Source organism: Psittacula echo (assembly GCF_963264785.1).
Source record: "Psittacula echo genome assembly, chromosome: 6".
Taxonomy (NCBI): domain Eukaryota; kingdom Metazoa; phylum Chordata; class Aves; order Psittaciformes; family Psittacidae; genus Psittacula; species Psittacula echo.
The window spans coordinates 58,818,255-58,832,258 of record NC_137743.1 but is presented as its reverse complement, the minus strand read 5'-3'; the positions used below and the strand labels follow the sequence as shown (position 1 = coordinate 58,832,258).

Here is a 14,004-nt window from a genome sequence, read left to right as displayed (position 1 = left end):
TTCAGAAATTTCACTCTGTGTTGGAGATTTACCTCATTAAATGCAAGGACACAGTTAAAAAAAAACCCAAACAAAACAAAAACCAAGACATTCAAGTAAACAGCAACAACAACCAAATACTTCTAAAAGGTTTTTGTAAACTTGCCATTCTACAGGGTTTTGCAGCATTATTAAATTCTTTACTCATGGACAAGTACATGCAGGTCACAACCCCTCATGGCAACCTGTCATGTGTACGCGTATGACGTAAGAGACAAGCTTAGTGAAGTGATCTACCCCTTCTCACGTGCCTCATTGGGTCCTTGTGTTCAGTGTCATCATTCCCCTTCATGAAACAGAAATTGCTTATGGATATCTTTATAAAGATAGAAATGGACTGAGTCCGTTGGATAGAAAGTTAGTTGGTTATTTATATCTGCAAAGTAGTTTCACAGCAAAATAAATCTATAGCGGGCCAGCTGGGATCCACAGGACTTTGTTTTGTTCCTGATCAACAGTTGTCATAATCTGAGTGCAAATGCTTGAAAGGGCTCCTCCCTGGACGATGCCTGGAGAAAAAGAAAACCCCCCACACAAATGAGACTGAAGCAAACTGTTGTGACTAATTACAAGAGCAGTGTTCTGCATTTTTCTGCAAAATGTTTATCGACAGATCAGAACTCATCTACCCAATTCAGTATTTGCCAGATGCATGATTCTATTAAAATAAGGAAAAGAATAAACAGGACAAAGAGGTTAAGCATTCAATATACAATTTCTTCTGCTAGCTCTTAAAACAGGCCAGGGAAGTCACAGAACTGATGGCTATAATCAGCTAAGGCAACTGTTTCGTTAAAGGCCTCCATGTACTATTTTAAGAGGCATCAGGTGGCAAATTTAAGTCTAAAGATGGTCAGAACCTCCTATAATAAACCTTCTCTGTTCAGCATGTGGTGTTAGGAGTTTCATATTTATGTGGTAATATACATAGAGACTATAGCTGTAGCAACTAGAAACTATTTACAAATATTAGAAGTAAATTATGAGGCAGCTCACAGATCGCTGAGCTAAATAAAGCAGCAGTGGTTCCTACTCCGATTCTTACTGTCAACTACATTCAAGGAACAAAAAGCCAACAACAAGCAACTCCCTGAAAATCAATTCAGAAGATAAAGGAACACTTTGCATTCTACCCTTGCTAAACGTAACAGTCATAAAAAGTAAAATGCCAACACTGAGGCAGGAGAGGAAACTGTATTAGCTTTAAGACTTAAAAAGTGAGGAACTTCATGACTCAAGAAATAAGTCAGTGAAGCCTCTGGCCTCAGCTACCACTAAAAATGGAAAAAAATATAGAAAAACTTACAAGGCTTAAGGTATTATTTACTTTTTGAAAAGAAGCAATTTGATCTTAACCATGTCAGATGAGTTTGGATACAGAACGCAGTAACCAACAAGGTCTATGAAAGGTGACAAAATGGCAGTGGGGAAGTGATTCAGATGACACAACATGCTCACAACTTGGTACAGGAAACAAAGCCAACTCGATAGGGTCATGAGTCAAAAAATGAAGTAGTCACAGACTTCAGGTCTGAAAGTGTCATACAGCTTCATGAGAAAGCTGCCGTGTCAGAATTAATTACATGACAGAACTAAATCTGACCAGGGACATTAAGGGCAACAAGAAAAGCTTCTATACGTACACTGGGTATAAAAGCGAGACTAGGGAAAATGTGGACCACCTTCAGTAGGAAACAGGAGACCTGGTTACCAAGGACATGGAGAAAGCTGAGGTACTCAATGACTTTTTTGCTTTAGTCTTCACTGGCAAGAGCTCCAGCCACACCACCCAAGTCACAGAAGGAAAAGGCAGGAACTGGCAGAATGAAGAACTGCCCTTTGCAGGAGAAGATCTGGTTTTGGATCATCTAACGAACCCGGGGGTGCACAAGTCCATGGAACCTGAAGAGATGCATCAGCAGGTCCTGAGAGAACTGGCAGATGAAGTGGCTAAGCCACTATCCATGGCATTTAAAAAGTTGTGGCAGTCCAGTGAAGTTCCCACTGCATAGAAATGGGGAAACACAACTCTCATTTTTACAAAGGGAATAAAGGAAACTTGGGGAACTACAGGCTGGTCAGTCTCACCTCGGTGCCTGGCAAGGTCATGGAGCAGATCCTCCTGGAAACTATGCTAGGGCACATGACCATAAGGGCATGACTGGTGACAGCCAACATGGCTTCACTAAAGGCAAATTGTGCCTGACAAATCTGAGGCCTTCTATAACAGGGTTACAATGCTGGTGGATAAGGGAAGAGCAACAGAGAACGTCTGCCTGGGGTTGTGCACGACAGTGTCAAATGCCTTGAACAACAATCTTATCTCTCAATTGGAGAGGCATGGATCTGATGGATGGACCACTCAGTGGATAAGGAATTGGCTGGATGGTTACACTCAAACAGCTGTGGTCAGCAGCTCAGTGCCCAAGTGGACATCAGTAACGAGAGGTGTTCCTCAGGGGTCAGTACTGTGCAATATCTGTCAGCGATATGGACAGTGGGATTGAGTGCACCTTCAGCAAATTTGCTGAAGACACAAAGCTATGTGGTGTGGTCAACATGCTGGAGGGTATGGATGCCATCCAGAGGGACCCTGACAGGCTTGAGAGGGCCTGTGCAATCCTCATGAAGTTCAGCAAGGCCAAGTACAAAGTCCAGCACCTGGGTCGGGCCAATCCCAAGCACGAATACAAGCTAGGTGGAGAAGAGATTCAGAGCAGCCCTGAGGAGAAGGACTTGGGCATGCTGATTGACAAGAAACCGAACATGAGCTGGCAGAGTGCGCTTGCAGCCTAGAAAGCCAACCATATGCTGGGCTGCATTAGAAGGAGCATGACTAGCAGGTTGAGAGAGGTGACTCTCCCTCTCTACTCCCCCTCTCCTGAGACCCTACCTGGAGTACTGCAAACAGCGCTGGGGGCCCTACTACAATCTATCTATTGTAGAGAGTCCAGAGGAGGGCCTCAAAGATGATCAGAGGGCTGGAGCAACTCTCCTATGAAAACAGAGAAGAGTTGGGCTTGTTCAGCCTGGAGAAGAGAAGGCCGCAGGGAAACCTCAGAGCAGCTTTCCAGTACCCTAAAGGGGGGCCTACAAGAAATCTGGAGAGGAATTTTTTACAAGGACATGTACGGATAAGACAAAGGGGAATGGGAACGGGAAGAGGGTAGATTTAGATCAGATATTAGGAAGTAATTATTTACTGTGAGGGTGGTGAAGCACTGAAATAGGTTGCCTGGAGATGTTGTGGATGCCTCATCCCTTGAAGTGTTCAAGGCCAGGCCGGACAGGGCTTTAATTAACCTGATCTAATGGCAGGTGTCCATGCCTGCAGCAGGGGTGCTGGAACTTCCAACCCAAATCCTTCTATATTCTGTCCAACATACCTATCTACATGCTTATTTTATGCACAACATTACAATTTCAACAAGCTTAAATGGCAGTGCAGTTTGAACACCAACCCTCTCTGACTACCAGCATCTGGAAATGTTGCTGAGAGCTGGAGTCCACTGTACTTGGCACTAACAGAGGGAGGCCCTTGCCATAGAGCATGTGAGAAGATACACACAGGACTCTCCTGGACAGAGTGCTACTTTCATTATGAGGGTCAAATTAAAATGCAACAAATGACTTAACAAGGCGCAGAAGATAACGTGGTGATGGCCATGCACACTGTGAAGGTTTAGTACGTGACATTTAAGCGACCATTTGTACGGCTATTAGATACCACATAACCGATTTTGTTGAGAATGTGCAGCTTCCCTAAGTATGTGCTGAGGTAACTCTATACTAAATACACCCCCCTTTTCTCTCTTGTACTTGGCTGGTATGCCTCAAAATATTTCTGTAAAAATCCCATTGTTCGGGGGGATGAAAAGTTGGGATTTGGCTGGTTCAGAGGTGGGTTTTTCTGCTTTATTTTTTCCTTTAAGTTTTGCTGCCATTAACATCAAGGTGGCTAGAATTTTGTCCCCATTCTTCTGAATGTACGTGGAACCACGTGGTAACACATTCTGAAACAAGTAGAGACAATCTTCAAGCACAGTTATCTTCCTCTAGTAAAAATACCAGTATTAACTACAATCCAAGATTCATATATTTTACGATGTTAAAAAGGCCTCTGAAACTGAATTTAATTATTCTGAATAACAATGCAGGCTCAAACTGCCACTGTATTCCTAGTGAAACGCTCATCAAATACTAACCTGTAAAGTACTTGCTGTACTCTTGTTCAATTTTTTGAGCTGTCTCAAACTGTTCTTTGGAATGTTTCTGTGTAACTTTGTCCCTCAGGAAGATTGGGTCTTTTTGCTCTCTGCAAAAAAGAAAGAAAAAAAGAAAAACCTCATATAAGAGTTGTTTGGCTGTTTTTTTTTTCTTTAAATGGACTTGAAATTATCACCTCCAGTTGGGTGAATGTGAAAGGCTAACTAATTTGCAAGCGTAACACTGTGCATAGAGTGCCATCTACTGTGTTACAGCAGTATCAACATAACCAACAATCATTTCAGTGTCAACAAATTTATCTACTTTCAGGTCAAGACAGTATTCTCCCTTAAAGTCTCGGAGACTGGGAGAGGGTTAAGGGAGAAAGAGTACTTTTTCCAGTTCATGTGAATCAGATCATTATCTCATATACATTCCAGTACTTCCCACACAAAGCTGGGCTGAAGTATTGCTCTTTTATGGGTTTGGAGTATTGAGCATCAAGCAAATAGATTATTTCCATGTCGACTTATATACAGCATCTTTTTAGATTACTTTTTCTATTACTAAAATAAAATAAAATAAAAGCAAAGCAAAATACAAATGGGAAAGAAAAAAAAGAAACCAACAAACATTTGAATTCCTATCAAGGCTTGTTAACAGTCTCCTCCAATTCTGACTTGGGGTTCCCAGAAAAGGACTCTTTTTAAAAGGAATCTGAATTTATAATCAACTAGTAGGGCCATACAGATAGGTACTGAAACAATAAAAACATAGTTTATTACAGCAGTGAGAGAAGCAGCACAGATTTTATAAATCACAGTATGCTAGAGATTGGAGGGGACCTCAAAAGATCATCTAGTCCAATCCCCCTGCCGGAGCAGGAACACCTAGATAAGGTTACACAGGAATGTGTCCAGGTGGGTTTTGAATGTCTCCAGATAAGGAGACTCCACAACCCCCCTGGGCAGCCTGTTCCAGTGTTCCGTCACCCTCACTGAGAAGAAGTTTCTTACAGTAAAATAATAAAAATAAATAATAAAAAAAAAAAATCACCACTGAACTAACCAATCACTGATGAGCAGCATTTCAGAGAATGCCAACAGGATCTGTGCTATATCAAAAAGGCTGTTTGGAAAAACCTTTGGTGCTCATAACAGGCAGAGACAATGTGCCACTGCATCTTATTCTGATGACTGGTAGAAATTTTTGCATGTCTAGTTCACTCACTCTCTGTTACTTTCCAAAAAAAAGAAATAGCTGTAATGGTCATCATTCCATTTCCAAAGAGGCTCAAGACATGACAGTTTCATTTGTCATTCAAGTGCATGATCCTACTGTGGTAATGAAATAAACTACACTGCTTTATGTCTTGCTTCTACTTTAAAGTGGTGACACTTATCTTCTTTATTACATAGACAGTAATCAAATTTACCTACAGATAATATAAGAATATAAGAAGTCTTCAACTTGCAAAATGAAGATAGCGCAAGTATAAGAGCTCTCAACAAAACTTTCTTAATACTTCTGTTGGGAGATTATGTCACTTCTTCCCAAATCAATCTATCAAAACACGTGAAGGCTTACTTAAACATTAGGGTAAAAGACTGTGTTTTGTAACTCTCATGTTCTGCTCCTGGCTTTCTTTGAGCAGGAAATTCTCAATTACTGAAAGAGCACAGCCTGAGAAGACTACAGTATATGAACTCCATGGCAAAAGGAACCTTCTCTTTGCTGTTTTCACTGAAGAATGAAGGTGGGAAAGCTGAGGTTACAAATCAATAAGCACTGCATCCACACACTTGGACCTATTGAGAGGATTAATGGCTCTTTGCATGGTCACCACTTAACTGTATTATGGCTTCATACAAAGGTGAGCAGGAAAGATCTGAGTGCTGCCTGGAGTACATTCAGTTAGTGTACATTGTTTTGATTTCTTTGAAAGATTCACTTAATTGTCATGCAACAAAAATGAAGTTAAGGCCATTTACCTCTCAGCAATTTCTATGGTTAATTTCCACACTATTTTTAAAGGATTTAAGATGACTAGCATGAAAGACATAATAAAGGTAACAAGCTTATTTTAAGCTAAAATAAACATCCCTGAACTATACCCCTCACAGACTTACTTGATTTGTTTAGCATTTTTGTAGCGAATAAAAATTACAATAGGGTAGATATGAACACTGTGGAGCCGTTCGATGGCATGAGGAGCGATGTCAAGCAGACAATGACAATCCTAAGATCAAATGTAAATGTAAAACACTCATTCAGTTAGAGAGCACAAGCACACATGCAAATCCCCCATTTCTTCCCCTACTTAAATCACAGCAACCCAACAGAATTTTGCTACATCTTTAGCATTTTGGGGCTACTTCGGTTACAAATTGCTACTTGAGCAATTTGTAACTGAAGGATTTATAGCAAAAGACAGAAGATGGAAAACCTGCAAGAAATTCCATTCTTAGTATCGAAAGCATGCACTGATAGAACTAAAAGTATTTGCAAAACTAATGAAATGAAAACTCAGATTGAAATATATGCAATACTTTTTTTTAATTTGAATATTCATATTAATCTTATCTTTCAGAAGCTGTAATCAGAAACAACTGCCAAAGTAATAAGACTTTCTGTGTGGTTTGAGAGAAAACTATAAGCAATTAACAGACTTTAATTAACATCTGTCTCCAGGATTATTATGATGTTTATGTTCTATATTAAATGGAATGGTTAGAAAACCTAAATCCTGATTTAGGAGGAAGGGGATAGAATCTATGCAAAACATACTTTACTTAATAAGAAAATAATTTCTAACTTTATTTAATAATACTGTAAAAGAATATGCACATTCCTGGTTTCTACAAAGGTGAGGTTGCATAACATAATATTTAAATCTTTAAGCAGTTACATGCCAAAGTGAGGTAAATTTTATTTTACTCAGTGGCCTAGAGACTGATTCTCTGAATGTCTTAAAGAAGGACAACAGTAACATAACTTCCACCCCTGTCAACATAGTATGACCACATATTGCAAACTGTACAAAGAACTACAGCAATAAAATTGACCCACCTTTTCTGTTATCTCTTTTATTGAAGCTACAGTTGTCACATCAAAATGTCCACTCCTCCGTTTATAATCAATAAACAGACAATCCTTCACACCCCGTTCAATGGCTTGTTGGGAAGCTTTCATAACCTCTATTTCATAGAACCAGAGAGATCCACTTTTATTACTATTCCTTAGGCACAAACCAAGGCTAACGAAAAAATGTTTGCAAATTCAAATTCTTGGGATTTTTTTCCACGTTTGTGCTACTGTTTAGTTCATGTATATAGACGTTACTATCTATGTATTCTAAGCAAGGATAAATTGGTTATATTTGCACACTTACCAAGAGGACATCTGCAAAATTTTCCAGGTGATTCTTTGACCAACATGTCTTTCACAGCATCAAGTAAAGGTCCTAGAATAAGGACAGGCCTAGGAGAGGTACAGTCCACTTTCTGTACACGCTGATATGCCAGACTTGCAGAATCTACAGACACAGAAGGTTTACTTACAAAAGTATAAATTATTTTCCCGACATTCCTCAAATCTGAAGAAGCACTCTTACAGTAATTATGAAAACAAATCTCTTGCAAGGGATAAGGGTCTTGACAAGAACAAAAACTGTTCACTAGCCATTATTGCAATTTTCTCCACTCGACAGTTTAAAATAGATGTTTTTCTAATTGAACCTGGTGCTTCCCACATATACACACACTTTAAACCAATCATTCCTATTTTTTCGTTGTGTAAGGGTTTGTTAAGTTTTCCAAGGAAGTTAGCATTGCAACCAACATGATTTTTACAGAGGAGTAATGAAACAGAATTGAAGATTCGAGTGCTGCCCAGGCTTTCTGTCTAGTCTAAGCAACCTGGACAGAAATCAAACAGTTGAAAGGAAGACCAAAACCATACATCAAAAAGTAATCTCCCTCTGCAAATGAAACATTACTGTTAATACATCTAGGAATAAACTTCAAAAAAATAAAAAAGCAACCCAAACTTGAAACACTCTGGCCTGTTATTTAAATTAAAAAAATAATAATTGTTATTAAAAGTAATGTACATGGGACATATGATCACTATTTGTATTCAGACCAACCAGAAAGCAACATTATTTGTTGTGATATGCTGCAACTGCTTAAAAATAAAAGAGAAGGAAAGGCAACCCCCTGCAAAGTATAACAAAGGTACTTGCCATCCAGGAAAGGAATTGAATCTGTACTGATTGTATCAAGAGCCAGTAGATCCTTTCCATCTTTTGAACCACTTCGCTTGTGTTTATGCTTTCTTCTGAAGAATGACCTCCGTGCTGCTGCTGACAATGTCTTAGATGAGCTGTTTTCATCTTTAGTCTCAGACATGCTGTGTCTCCTGTAGAATTCCTGATCCATCCTATAATGAAACAGACTAAAGAGTTGGTATTTGAACTTAACTTTTTAAATTTTTTTGACAAACAGTATCACTGCTGCTTCTGGAACACACTGGAAATTACCATCTCAAGCCTTAGTCTGAGTATCTTCATCACAGAAAGTTAATCAGAAAGAAACATTAACATAAATCAAATAACAAGCATCTGAAAACGTCACACTAACATAATTACCTCAGGATTCTTACAGTATAAATAGCAGCATGGCACAGAGGATGACCACTCTGACAGTCAAGGCAAAACCAGCAGCAGGTACTTGCCAGTAAAGTCAGCCTTGCTCAGAAGATCCACTTTTTTCTATAAAGTTACATGTTATACTAATCCTTACAAATAAATTATTAGCAATCCAAAACAATAATTTCATTAAGTTTTCTTTTAAATTAGCACAAATATTTTGGCCACATAACACATGTAAAGTGTAGGTGGTTTTACTGTCCACCTTCATTAAGAAGCCTATCAATGATATGTATGGGTCTGTATGTATATACTGTATTCCCATACATTTCACATAGTACCATTGTTCCACTGTCAGGATGGATTTTGAGTTATGACATGGAGAGAAGACTAACAGAAGAAAAGGAAAACAGCAAACAAATAATCTTAAAAAAAAAATAAAAATCATTGAGTAGTAACTAATGTGATTTCATAGAATCACAGAATCATAGAATAGTTAGGGTTGGAAAGGACCTTAAGACCATCTAGTTCCAACCCCCTTGCCATGGGCAGGCACACCCCACACTAAACCATGCCACCCAAGGCCTCATCCAACCTGGCCTTGAACACCGCCAAGGATGGAGCATTCACAACCTCCCTGGGCAACCCATTCCAGTGCCTCACCACCCTCTCAGTAAAGAATTTCTTCCTTATATCCAATCTAAACTTCCCCTGTTTAAGTTTGAACCCATTACCCCTTGTCCTCTCACTACAGTCCCTAATGAAGAGTCCATCCCCAGCATCCTTGTAGGCCCCCTTCAGATACTGGAAGGTTGCTATGAGGTCTCCACGCAGCCTTCTCTTCTCCAGGCTGAACAGCCCCAACTTTCTCAGCCTGTCTTCATACGAGAGGTGCTCCAGTACCCTTATTATCCCCGTGGCCCTCCTCTGGACTTATTCCAACAGTTCCATGTCCTTTTTATGTTGAGGACACCAGAACTGCACAGAATATTCCAAGTGAGGTCTCATGAGAGCAGAGTAGAGGGGCAGGATCATCTCCTTTGACCTGCTGGTCATGCTCCTTTTGATGCAGCCCAGGATACGGTTGGCTTTCTGGGCTGCGAGCGCACACTGCCGGCTCATGTTCAATTTTTCATCGACCAACACCCCCAAGTCCTTCTCCACAGGGCTGCTCTGAATCTCTTCTCTGCCCAACCCATAGCTGTGCCTGGGATTGCTTTGACCCAGGTGTAGGACCTTGCACTTGGCATGGTTAAACTTCATAAGGTTGGCATCAGCCCACCTCACAAGTGTGTTGAGGTCCCCCTCTGGATGGCATCCCTTCCCTCCGGCATATCAACCAGATCACACAGCTTGGTGTCATCAGCAAACTTGCTGAGGGCGCACTCAAAAGTAACAATGGAAAAATTTTAGTTCCTGCATACTCCTCTTAAGTGCTCTACCAACTTCAGGAGATTGTGGAGAATACACAGTCTTATAATAATGTTGCTGTCCACAGGTAACTTAATATCATGATACTTCCCAAGAATGATTGTGATAACCTTGGATTACAGGATATTTTTTGCTGTGGTTACCCTCACTTTTGTTATTATCTGTCACAACACATGTAATTTCCATTTCTAGTTTACTATTTAGTAACATTAAAACCAACTTGATAGAGCAGTATTTTTAATTCAATGCTATTAAAATATGACATCCCTAAAATATCATGCCTAAGAATTAGTATCTCCCAGAAAGAATAGAAGCAAATAAGTCTTTTATACCACATCTCACAAGTCAGACTTTTAAAGACTGTAAGGTAAGTGAGGTAACTCACATATATTTACTTGGAATCTGTCCTCTTTCCAGCTTTTGAGCATTCTCATCTAGCTGCCAAGCCATCCAGCAACCGAAGTTTCCCTGTGGTAGAGTATCATCAACATACAAAATGTCATCCTTCTTAAAGCTTAAATCCTGTTCCACCTCTGCCAGACGGTCATAAAGTGCTCTAGAAAGGAAGATATAAAGAGGCTCTGCAACTGATCTCCATCAACTCAAGGGAAGAACATGCATATTTATACTGAAAAAAGCTGACAGATTAGCAGCACATGCTACATTTCAAAAGCACAAAAGCTTACACTGAACCGTGCAGACTCACTATGCTACAGATTGTGTATTCACTGTCAAAGACTACCTGGGATAAATAAGTAAATTTTTCATTTTAAAAATGTGGTAAAACTGATGCAATATTTCTCTCATAATGGTCAGCATATTATCCTAAGTCTTCTGCTGTCATTACCAGTCTTGCTCAAATACCTGATATAGAATCCATCTCCAGGAAGTTCTTTTATCTTATTAAACTCTTCTATTCTGTATTGAGTCTTTATTTTTATGTTTTCTCCAGGCTTCAACATTTCAAGATAAGCTTCCTCAGCTGTTTTATTTTGCATATCAATGGCCCCGTACTACAAAACACAAAATGCAGAAACCCTTTAGTGTGAAATTATATCTTAAGAGGCAACAGAATTAGATGAGCTTGAAAAACATTCAAAATAAGTTTGTTTTTACCACTGGCACTCTCTATATACAAGTAAATCTTGTTACTTAACTCTAGCACAGTTTGCACCTTAAGATGTCTAGCAGGAGACTGAGACATGGGGGTGGAAAAAAAACTACAGTGAAAACAGCAGACAATGCACCGTGACAGTCTGCAATTCTTTAAACAGTTTTCAAGGTGTAAGCTGAGAATCATAAAATTCACACTGGAAAGAATTTAGTATTTTTTTTTCGAAAGCAAGTGGTCTGAGAATTACAAAGCACAATTACAAAGCACAGTCTCCATCTGGATACTAGAGGCACAGTGGGAGAGTGTCAGTGCTCAGATAGAATCAATTCTCAGTTTTATCTGGAAAGGTCATAAAACCAAATGTGTTTATAACCTTAACAATCCTGCCAAGTAAATAAATATTCTCATTTCAGATACAGAAATCAAAGACATATTGCAAAGACGTATTTCCCAAAACTCTCGTTAGAATTTCTCTGTTTTGTGGTATCTTTCATATCCTTGCCTTTATCCTATGTACAGCAATAGGTTCAAGGCTTCATATATAGATGAAGACAGCAGGTGTTCATAATTCCAAGTGGATATACATAAGTCCTTCAAACCTTTGGGCAACTTGTGGTCTCAACAGTGGTATTTCTCCAGGTCCACATCATCCAGCTCTTCATATGTCACAGCATTCTCACCATTCTTACCCACGTTTAGTGACAGGAACTTGAGATTCATAGAACATCTCTCATTGTGAGACAACATGATTTTTTGTACAAATCCCTCTTTATATCACCCTAGAAATTTTGTCAGTATGCTGCAGATTTTTCATAATAGCTTACCTCAAGTATCATGTCACCCAAGACAAGTCCATCAGGTCCTTTGGCTGGGCTATCATCATCTACATCTGAGACAAATATTCCATACAGGTTTCCACCACATATCTGGATCCCAAGATCAACTTGGGATTTTTTAACAACAACAGTTCTAGGTTCAGGCGTCCTTTTGTTTGTGTCCACAGGGCCCCTTTAGAGAGGAAGAAATAGCACATGTACTCCAATTTAAAACCTTGCACTGCATACAATCAACTAGCCATCTGAATATATATTTACATCATTTTTCAAAATAGGTCACCTACAAATACAATCTTGAAGACAAACACCATGTTCCTTGCAGACTTTCTTAACTAAACCAATCTTGCAGTAAAACTTTCTTCACTCCTTGCACACCCTGTCTTTCAAAAACAATCTGAAAAACATGCATCCTGAGGCCTACTTAACTTGCCTGTTGACTTATTTCAACCAGACACAGCATTCACAGAAGTAAACTTTGTTTTTTAATACCCTTCACATCCCACATCCACCCTGACCATACTTTCTTTTTCCTTAAGGCAAAAATTTTACTCTCTACCTTACAGAATTCCGGGGACTTGTAGTTGGTGTGGTTTGTTTGGATGGCGGTGTCATCGTTCCTTCATCCTGTTCACTCACAGTATCGATTACGGAATGATTGTCAGGTGTTGCAGCTCCACTGCCTTGAGGGGTGGAATGATTACTCACAGGTTCTAGGCGAGAACTAAGGAGGAGGTGCAAGGGAAAAGAAGAATAAAAGACTGGAGGGTTAGTATTTCACCAACGCCAAATATTTTCCGAGCAGTCAAAGATTTAACTTAGTCATAAATTGCGGGGGGTGGGGATGGGACACGACACGAAACAAAAAGGAAACAACACCCCTCCACCCCCACAAAAAAAAGACCCCACAAAAAAAACCTAAACCCACCCCACAAAACTCAAACCAGCATGCCAAATAACCTATCTTCACCCCAAGCCTAACAGAAAGATAAGGCTCAGTTTTGAGGTGTGATAATGTATCAAAATGGAATTACATGGTCATATGCCTTTTCCAATTAGTTTTTGGAAACTCCAAGTATAAAAAAAACCCAACACAAATCAAACCCAAAAACCAATTAGAAGTACCAGAATCTCATAATCTTAGGAAGAAGTAATATTTGGTTTTAGTTTAGTGTATCTAAAGATTATGCCCAAATAAGAAAGAAAATCTAGCAGGTGCATCAAGCATTTTTACTTTCTTTTTGACAAGCAGGTATTCACACATTACTTTTCTCAGCAATCACACTACAAATGTGCTGATGTTTGCAAACACACTACCTATACAGAAGTTATCTATTAGCTAACATGGACCTGATAGTTTTTTTCAAAGTCCAGCCAACTTTACCTTGATCGTGAATGATTGCCAAGCTGATACATATGTGGGTTATACTGAGCCAGAATAGTAATGGTGTCACACTGCTGTCCAATGATTAGTCGAGCCTGTTGCTCTGTAGCATTTCTCAAATTTATTCCATTAAACTAAGGGAAAAAAAAATGCACAAACCAGGATGTCAAGTTTTCAGATGCAAACTAACAAAATTGTTCTTTCACTCTCCTAATTAGTTTCTTGTCTATATGCTGACTTATTTCCACTGGGGTAAATAGGAAGATGAAAATGCTGCTATACAATGATTCCTAGGGTTTACCCATTGGAAGGAATCATTATAATTTCAAAACATTGGTAACCTGACAGT

The 14,004-nt window shown here is 39.3% G+C and overlaps 1 protein-coding gene across 1 annotated transcript in view; it reads right to left on the bottom strand.

The window, feature by feature from the left end:
- Window positions 1–444: 444 nt before the first annotated feature.
- The window catches only part of DLG5 (discs large MAGUK scaffold protein 5), a gene marked incomplete at both ends in the record, with an annotated part of 125,640 nt that continues 112,080 nt past the window's right edge, over window positions 445–14,004 (bottom strand). Inside the window, 11 exons of the mRNA XM_080621857.1 lie at window positions 445–548; window positions 4,245–4,354; window positions 6,375–6,484; window positions 7,315–7,442; window positions 7,637–7,780; window positions 8,489–8,685; window positions 10,710–10,880; window positions 11,189–11,337; window positions 12,263–12,446; window positions 12,831–12,995; window positions 13,656–13,789. Coding sequence (XP_080477983.1) covers window positions 445–548; window positions 4,245–4,354; window positions 6,375–6,484; window positions 7,315–7,442; window positions 7,637–7,780; window positions 8,489–8,685; window positions 10,710–10,880; window positions 11,189–11,337; window positions 12,263–12,446; window positions 12,831–12,995; window positions 13,656–13,789 — 1,596 coding nt within the window. The remainder of the gene's footprint in view (window positions 549–4,244; window positions 4,355–6,374; window positions 6,485–7,314; window positions 7,443–7,636; window positions 7,781–8,488; window positions 8,686–10,709; window positions 10,881–11,188; window positions 11,338–12,262; window positions 12,447–12,830; window positions 12,996–13,655; window positions 13,790–14,004) is intronic.